This window comes from Aulonocara sp. 'chitande type north' Nkhata Bay, linkage group LG17 (genome assembly GCF_057382095.1).
Source record: "Aulonocara sp. 'chitande type north' Nkhata Bay isolate Kocher_YH1m ecotype deep benthic linkage group LG17, A_spYH_male_GT1.1, whole genome shotgun sequence".
In the NCBI taxonomy this organism is placed as follows: Eukaryota; Metazoa; Chordata; class Actinopteri; order Cichliformes; family Cichlidae; genus Aulonocara; species Aulonocara sp. 'chitande type north' Nkhata Bay.
The window spans coordinates 18,926,644-18,936,016 of NC_141360.1; the positions used below are offsets into that span (position 1 = coordinate 18,926,644).

General features: G+C 44.6%; 1 protein-coding gene and 1 long non-coding RNA gene across 2 annotated transcripts; one reads left to right on the forward strand and one right to left on the reverse strand.

The window, feature by feature from the left end:
* Nucleotides 1–1,366: 1,366 nt before the first annotated feature.
* On the forward strand, nt 1,367–5,816 carry LOC147309946 (uncharacterized). Its single transcript, XR_015125572.1, has 4 exons — nt 1,367–2,024; nt 4,221–4,333; nt 4,583–4,651; nt 4,940–5,816. It is a non-coding gene; the product is annotated as an uncharacterized LOC147309946 (long non-coding RNA).
* Nucleotides 5,817–6,306: 490 nt separating this feature from the next.
* On the reverse strand, nt 6,307–8,727 carry LOC147309947 (uncharacterized). Its single transcript, XM_086268089.1, has 5 exons — nt 7,864–8,727; nt 7,678–7,747; nt 7,095–7,269; nt 6,800–6,965; nt 6,307–6,655 (listed from the first exon to the last, which is right to left on the reverse strand). The coding sequence occupies exons 1-4, from the start codon at nt 8,725–8,727 to the stop codon at nt 6,800–6,802; spliced, it is 1,275 nt and encodes a 424-aa protein (XP_086124215.1). The 3' UTR covers nt 6,307–6,655.
* Nucleotides 8,728–9,373: the final 646 nt, after the last annotated feature.

Here is a 9,373-nt window from a genome sequence, read left to right on the forward strand (position 1 = left end):
CCCCTGGCTGAGGAGCGGCCGGGCCAGCGGGCGCGGAAACCCCTGGCTGAGGAGCAGGAGAGCTCACAGCTGGCTCTGGGTGCTGTGGCTGCAGGTCCGGGAACTGAACGGGATGGTGGACAGGCGACTGGGAAACAGGAGGCGACTGGACTACAGGGCACTGGGCGGCAGACTGGACTGGCTGGAGGACAGGCGACCGGGGGACAGGAGCAGACTGGACAGGAGCAGACTGGACTGGCTGGAGGACAGGTGGAGACTGAGCTACAGGTGGCTGGAGCTACAGGTGGAGACTGAGCTACAGGTGGAGACTGAGCTACAGGTGGAGACTGAGCTACAGGTGGAGACTGAGCTACAGGTGGAGACTGAGCTACAGGTGGAGACTGAGCTACAGGTGGAGACTGAGCTACAGGTGGAGACTGAGCTACAGGTGAGGGAACTGACTGGAGTGAAAGCTGAACAGCAGGTGAGGGAACTGACTGGAGTGAAAGCTGAACAGCAGGTGAGGGAACTGACTGGAGTGAAAGCTGAACAGCAGGTGAGGGAACTGACTGGAGTGAAAGCTGAACAGCAGGTGAGGGAACTGACTGGAGTGAAAGCTGAACAGCAGGTGAGGGAACTGACTGGACTGAGGAGACTAATGGATAAACAGAGGTCGGTGAGGCTAATGGCTGAGCTAAAGAGTGAGCTAGTGAAGGGGACAACAGTGCAGCCTGGGCTAATAAAGCTGGGGCCTGAGCAGGGGACACCTCAGCTAGCCTAACCAGTGATAGTGCGAGGGCATGAAAAGCTGGATCAGGAGGTGGATGAAGAGGTGAAGTAGCAGGTGGACCGGTTAGCTCTTCCAAGCCTCCAGGGGGGTCAAGCTGGGTTCTGGTTGCCCTCAGCCTGGGCGCTGGGACGGGCACGGAAGGTGGCTGGACACCAGTCACCCCCACCTGAGAAACAGAAGCAGGTGTGAAGGTAGACCGGGTCACAGCTGCCCTCCTCCTGGGGGCTGGCACTGGTGTGGGCGTAGGCTGGGCCCCCGTGCTGGTGGGAAATGGCTGAATAATGGGTGTGGAAATAGTGGCGGTGTGTGTGTTACTGGCAGGTTTATTGGAGGTTGTTCTGGTTTTTCTGCCATCACTATTTACAGTCTTTGGAGAAGAGCAGAAAAACTCTTCCCAGTCCACGTCCTCGTCTAGGAGGGAGACTCCCCATGAATCAGAAGTGGGTCTGTAGTGCGTTTCAAGTGAGTAATCAGATGGTGAGTGCGAAAAACAGTCACTGGAGCTCACCATCGGGAGTGGCTGAAAGTAGTCCGTTTTATGGCGGCGTGTGCGCCGCTTTCTCCGGGAAGAGGCAGCAGGCGGGGTACACAGCCGAGCCTCTGGCACGGGAGCCTCCATTGAGCCGAGGTGGTAGGCGGAGCCGCTGTGCCATGGCGAGGTTGAAGGTCCGGTAAGTGAAACGGCTCGCGGGCGAGCGAGGAGCAGAGCAGCGGGAGAGCGAGCGGCCGAAGCTTGGCCTGTGACGCCCACTCTCCGCGGCGAATGCTCCGCTGCAGGTGAGGCAGCAGGTGGAGGACCGCGGCGTCTCCGAGGCCCGCCCAGAGCCAGGCGAGTCCCCTCAAAGACGTGCTCCCTCTCTGAGAAGAGCCGCTGTTTCCCCCTGAGCTTCTCCGCCCAAATGGAGAGCGCTACCTCCTGCCGCTCGTAGAGGTCCGAGTCCGCTGGGTTCCAAGCGTGTCTTCGTGGCACGGGTCGTGTCATTCTGTCAGGAGTTGTGTCGTGGACGAGAGGAAGAAGGAACCCAAACGCAGGACTCGCAGGTGGGTGAAGACTGGTGAGGATTTATTATAAGGAGTGGATGAACAGAAGGTAAACGGACACTGACTGGCTGGAAAACTGAATGGCTGACTGAACTGAGGAAACGCACGGGAAGGACATCACATGAACATCAACATCATCAATGACACGACAGAGAACTGGTGAAACCGAGGAACTTAAATACACAGGTTGAATGATGACAATGATTGGAAACAGGTGAGTACAGGGCTGAACATAATCTGACTAATGACGCGGGAGACAAGCTGACACGGGGAAAAAACAGGAAGTGAGGACATTAATGTGGCGAACTAAACTGAACATGAACAAACTGAAATCACTGGGTCAACGACCCAGGAACCCTGACAGACACCCAGCAACATTGGTCAGCGGGTCGAAGAATCCATATTTTTCCATAGTAACTGGTGGTTGACATTATTTGAGAGAGCCCCACACAAACTGAGGAACAAGAAGAGTCTTTTTAAGACCCGTCTGTTCTAACTTCACTTTTATATAGAGCTCATGAGTTAAATACAAACTGTCTAATCATTTATTCTTTTTGTTTCTAATAAGCTCTGGAAGTAGATGAAGGGCTACCGTGGTGTCACGCCTGGCCTGTGTTTCTGTTTTGGTTTTATTGACTGATGCGAACTTGAATCTGTTTCCTCTCAGCAGAACATGTGGCGGCATAAATCACAGTTCTTTGGCGTGTAGGGGCTGGGGTTGTGTCTTTGCATCGTTTCTGCTTCATTTCAGAATTTGTGGACAAAACCAGCTCGCGGGTGTAGCGTCGTCCTTCGAAGCGTGAGCTGCATGATGATGAGTGGAGGACAGGTGCAACATGCAGTCAGTCCTCTAAGTATAGACCCCCCTTCTCTCTGACCCTCCCTCCTCCACACCACCAACTGAGCATTCCTCCCGCTCCTCTCCGCGGGGACAACAATGCAGCAGCTCAGATGACGGATGCTGAAAAGCCTCCCGCTGTCACGCCACCAAACACTGATCACCGAATATTGCCAGCGATGGAGGCAGAGCAGCTGCTCCTCGGCAGAGCAGCTGCCCCTCAGCAGAGCGGTGACTCTCTGCACTTCAACGTCTTATCAGATGTTATGGTTAATGTTCAGTATTTGGTGTCTCGGTCCTGAGAGTCTGAAGTGGAATGACGGCTCTTATCAAATTTAGAGAAAGATTTCTAAAATTGTCATTTGCAGTTTGATTTCATTAGTATGACTCACACATAGCAGACACATTTGGGCCCAATTGGGCTCTGGTTCTGGTTTTCATGGTCCTGCACACCTGATATCTGGCCCATATCAGGTGGGCCTGCAGCTGAGTTGTCCAAAGAAAACTGCAGACATGGCCACATGTGGACCCAACAGTCCAAGATTAGAATAATGTGACACAATGGAAACACAGATGAGTACTCTAAACTGTGCAAGGTTTATTGGTACTTTTATATTTTAATTTATCTGTGCAGCTAACATTATAATAAAGTAAAAGTCATGAACGGCTTGTTAAATATGAGCTTTGGAGAGTTTAAAGTTAGGTTTTTGAGGTTTTTCTTCTCATTTGCTGTTCTACATATTCTGTCTGTGTTTGAAATCCCTGAAACGCCTTGTTGGCATGCAGAGTTTTCTGTTACTTATCTATGTCACCATGTTACATGGCTTACATAATGCCTGCCTGGCAGCTCATTTGGCACACTCTCAAACATGGAACAAACAGCCACTTTTGCTGAAACTCAAACACAAAAATATCTCAGCTGCCAGCAAAGTGCACCAAATGAAGCACTGATGGCTGCAGAGGAAACACGTGCACTCTCAGGATCTGAAGACATCGTGGATTACATTTATTTTTGGTCCTCTCAACTAGAGAATCTTTGGCATTAGCATGTTGTCCAGCTAATGTGGCTAACATTTCCATTAGCTTTGCTGATATCCCTAAAGACCAGAGGGACAAACAAAAAGTATTTCCTGATAGGACATATAAAACATGCAGTACTGTGCAAATGTCTTGAGCCATTCCTCTCTTCTTTAAATTTTAGAGGAAAATTAGAAACATGTGCAAACATGTATTTAAATACAGCATATAAGGCAAAACATTTTACTATTCCAACAAGCTTGAAAATGAACATTTGGCGCAAACACCTTCATTCTTTAGCTCAGTCTGACCTCTCTGAGCTAAAGGTTGAAGAGATGACACGCAGAGATGACGGCTCTCTGTCATCTCTGTAAGGATCTTCAGGAATAGTTCTCCAGGCTTCTTGAAGGACATTCAAAGCTCTTCTGTGGATGTTTCTGCCTTTTTTTGTGGTCTCCGTCAGGATGATCCCACACTGCTTCATTAATGCTGAGGTCAGGTTTCTGGGGCGGCCGATCCATAACTGATAGTGTCCCTCTATGTGTTTCTATCTAGGTATGTTTTTACTCCATTGGCAGTCTGTTTGGGATCATTGTCATGCTGAAAAAGGGAGCTGCTGCCAATCAGATGTTTCCAGATGTTACTGCATGGTGGATCAAACTCTGATGGTACTTTTCTGGTCTCATAATTCACCAGTTTTATCTCAGATCTCATACACGACTGCCTGAAATGCAGCTGTTGGACCTCCTCCTGACATCCACAGTGTAAATCCATCTCTCCATCAGAGATGCGCCTCTGATCGTCAGTTCAGTTCTTGTGTCATTTTCATACATCTGTCAGGTCTTTGCTGGATTTATTCCTGTTTCTTAAGAACATGGCTCTGAAATACTATTCATCTGCCATACCTGTTTTTTTAGGCATCACACTGTTCTTCTTCACTTGTCCAGTTTCCTGTACTTGGTCTATGAACAAGACGAACTCCATGTGTAAGTATTAATAATGAATATGTACACCTACAAATTTATCAGATTTGAAAAAAAAAAACCTCATGAAAGTGTTGTTGTAGGAACACTGCTAAACGTTGGAGTGACATTAAAGCGGTCAGATGTGTTGAGTGATGGAGGCGCTCAGCGTGAGCAGACATGTTGCTCCTGCAGTGTATTTGTGGGACAGACCTGACCGTCTTCTGCTGCTCTCAGACATGATTTTATCTAAAGAGCTCTGTGTGTCACATCGTCTTCTTTTTATCTGAGAGGCTTGTCACATCTCTTTAGGAGGCCTGCTGACTTAAACAGACAGACCAGAAACTCTACTGCATATAAAACAGTGGTCTGGATTTATCTCGCATCACCGGCTTCTAACAAAACGCCAGCGACAGGAAACCTGAGTGAGGTAAAATATTCACCCCTTTAAGCCTAAAACCTCAACAAACCGACTTCCTTGCGGAAATGATTCTTTGTTGTGTTTGTTTTTGTTCCTCCATCAATCAAATGACCTCTCCTTATTTAAGGAGCTGGCAGTTATTAGATTCTTTATTTGTTATGGTACTTAGTACAAACTCGGTCATAGAAATACAACAAAATATGATAAAAATTGTATTTTTTAGGCTTTTTCAGCTTTGTGTGACAGGAAGTCTAAATGTGTATTAGGTACTTTTTTCTTCTCCAATGTGTGAACAGATTCTGATGTAACAGCCTGTGTACTGTTTCCTATGTGAATCTTACACTAAAATCCAAAGGATGAGTTGTTTATGCCCCATGTGCTTCAGTGCTGAACTGCACAGCATGTATCTGACATTTGGAGTTTCAACACATCCACTGATGCTCTGGTACATACAGAACATGCAGAGCAGAGCAGGACAGTTTTTGTGCCTCATGTTTTCAGACGATGTTAGCTCACACACTTTTCTGAAGTTACTAAAAGCGCTTTTAAGGCATGAGAACTCAGATTTGAATCCACAATGAACTTACACTTTAAATCAAGCCTAATGGAACCGATGAAGGTGCGAGTCACCTCATCACAGAGATCGTTACTGAGTGAAAGACGGTACAGACATCAATTTACACTAATAATAATAATAATGGATTGGATTTATATAGCGCTTTTCAAGGCACCCAAAGCGCTTTACAATGCCACTATTCATTCACTCTCACATTCACACACTGGTGGAGGCAAACTACAGTTGTAGCCACAGCTGCCCTGGGGCAGACTGACAGAAGCGAGGCTTCCATATCGCGCCATCGGCCCCTCTGGCCAACACCAGATCTCAGTGCACTGTTAGACATTTTATTGTATTTTTACAGTAACTTACTGGCAACACTATTGCCAGTAAGTTACTGTAATTACTGATCTACAGTATCTTTACTGTTGTGATGTTTTACAGTTCAACCACTTTACTGTAAACATATATTACAGTATAACAGCTTTACTGTAAACGTGGTTTACAGTTAGAAAGACTTACCGTGATTAAGTTTTATAGTATCACTGTACTGCAAATGTGGTTTATGGTATAACACTGTAATTGTGTACAGTATAATTTGTTTAGACTGTAATTGTGTTTTACAGCATATAAAATAATATTAACATTCATATTCAATATAAGAACATTTACAAAAAACAATATAATTCAATAAAGTAGTCTCAGAATAGTGAATTAAACCAACATTTATTGTTGATATTTTTTTTTAACAAGAAAAACATTTTTCAACTGAATAAAAACAATGCCAATAACCAAAATAAATAGAAGCGTACATGAAAACTACACAGTCCTTCACCTTTCTGTCTGATTTTTTTAAGGAAAACAGTTTTTCATTCCACTAAAAACAGGACAAACCCACCAGCATGAACATTAAATAAACTATTACAATTGTAAAACAAAACTCATTTACAAAATGTAATAATTATCAGTGGGTCCCAGGAAATAGAATGTGACATGGGATTTAGATTTCCGTTACCAGGATGGTCGGGTTCAGCGTAGTCTACATCACCACCTGTCAAAGACACATAATCAATATTCATGTTTGCTCAGGTTATTCACTTGTTCACATCTGTCTGAGATCATTCATACTGTTGTATGGATGTGTGTACAGTATAATTATCAGCTATGTAAAAGATATTATCATCTCTGTTCTTACCTAGTTGGAAGTCCTCCATTCAAACTCAGAGAGCCGCTGGAGGAAGGTGGTGATCCGAGGGCAGATGCTTGTAACTTTCCTCTTTACGACACGACCTGTCTTGCGGCTTGTACCAAGTTTTGCAGGGCATTTTGTTCCCATGTCTGGATTGATCCTCACAAAGAACCTTTTAACAGAAAAAAGGCTGCTTTAATTTCAAAATTAAAACATACGTTACAGCAATCACCTATATGTTTCTGCAACTGTAGTCAAGCTATCACATATATTTCATTCTTAAATGGTGTAAAGTATTTACCTCTGTATCATCTCCAGTGTGATGGACGCTGACTCCTGATACTCAAGGTTGAAAACGTAGTATGACGCAAAGAAGACAGCAAGGGTGCTGGCAAAGTCATGCATCTGCTCAGGCTCATAAAATACCTTGCCCTCCAAACTGATCATCCAGCGGCTTGCAGACATGAAATTATTCCCTAAAAACAGACAAGAGTCCAATAAGACAATGTGCTCACCCTTACAAATAAGGTTTCCACAAGAATGCTGGATAGCAGGCCTCACACTGTACAAAAATAGAATGCACACGGTTTGCTGCTATTTCTCTTATTATTTATTATCTAATGAAAATTATGATCAATTACAGGAAAAAACTGCCTTATGTCTTTGCATTTTGGCCTGTGCTGAAGTGTTAGGCTGTTTTTTCCTGTTGGTCATTGTGTATAATAAATAATAAGAGAAACAGCAGCAAACTGTGTGTATTCTATTTTTATACAATATAAAACAGACAAACCCCTGTTAAGTAAGTTGTTGTGGGTACAAATACCACAATAATTACATAGATTTTTTACAAAAATATTACAACAGGATTGAAACTATTTACTTACCAAGCGCTATTACCCTTGGTGTGATGGGTAAGGTCATCTCTCTCTCAACAGACATCTTGGTGGAAAAAGCCTTTAAAACACAAAATGAACTGATTTGAATGATGATACCCAAAATCATTGAAATATTTTCCTTTGTTTATGTTGACAGTATTGAGAGTGCATGTGTAAAATTTTAAATATAATTACGTCAGCCAAGATGAAGATTGAGTCCTCTTTTTCTTGGAAGTACTTCATCAGAAGGAGGATGGCTGCTGTGGCGATCTGGTTGTGGTTCAGCTTTGCACTGTCGCACTCACGTAGCAGATGTTCAATCTCCTTGTTCCACTGAAGTCTCTGGCTTTGAAAGAAGTTCAAAATTCTCCTTCCTTTCGTAAGAAGGGCTTCACTGAGACGTGTCTCTACCTCAATATCTGTGAGTGTGTGGAAGTGAGTGCAGAGGCCTCTTTTAGTAAAAAGAAATGGCCAATGCTCTTGAACCTCACATAAGGTGGGGGCAGGCCAAGAATTAAGCATGTGCCTCTGGTAAATATAAGTCAAAGACATATAAGTATTTACATCTGTTGTTTCAATTGCTTGAGGACCTGCTGATCTGAAGACAGTTGACATAGTCTGTCTTTTTGTCTCCAAAGTTTCACTCGTTTCTCCTTCTGGTAGGGTTGTGGGTTGCCAGTTGATGCAACCATAGCTATCAAGTTCAGATCTCCCCCTTTTGATGGCAACATCACCCTCATTGTTTTCCCTGGTAGACCTTTTCCTTGGCTGCCGGATTCTGCTGCTGACATTGTCTCTATTTACATGTTCAACTCTTGTTTTAAGCTGTTTGAGTAGGGAATAATAACCACAGCCTAATTGCTCACCTTCTGCAGTCTTATCTGCAAAGGTAGCGGGATACTTAGATACAATAGCTCTAGCTACCTCCCCACAAGCAGCTCTGTTAGGGTTGGGGCAGTGTACTCGCATTCCTTCTACAACAGTCCTAATCATTATTCTCCTGTCTTCTGGGTGAGCCATTCCACCAGTTGCCAAGGCCTGTGAAAGTCTTGTTGGCATCTTGTTGGCATCAACACGCAGATAAGTCGCTCCCATAATTCCACTTGATTTGTTTACCGCGCCACTGAAAATGGAGAAGCAGGAACAGGATGGCCTTCTGGATGGGGAATTTAAATACAAGAAGAACATAGATGGGACAATAAACAAACGCGTTGTAATTTGCACTCACTGTAGTAAAGAGTTTCAATTTCACCGTTGAAATTCGACCTTAAAATACCACCTTAATGCCAAACACGCGTTTGTCGGGGCAGCAGCTTCACCCGGCCTGCGTCAGACCACTCTTAGTGAACGCAGGCCACTCGGTAAGTCTTCTTTGGACAAACTGACCGACAATATAGCCAAATGGATAGCAAAGGACTGTAGACCGCTAAGCATTGTGGAGGACAAGGGCTTTGCGGATGTTTTAAAGGTTGCATCTCAGGACGCGTCCTACAAGCCCCCAGCGAGAAGCACAATAACAATTCGAATCCACGAACTGTATGAAACGGAGAAAAGGAAAAAAGAAGAGGCTTTAGTTCACACAGAATGCGTGGCTCTGACAGGAGACCACTGGACATCATTGAGTAATGACAATTACCTGGGAGTTACTGCGCATTTAATCACTGAAGCCTGGGGTCTGACATCCTTTGCGCTGACTATAATGAAA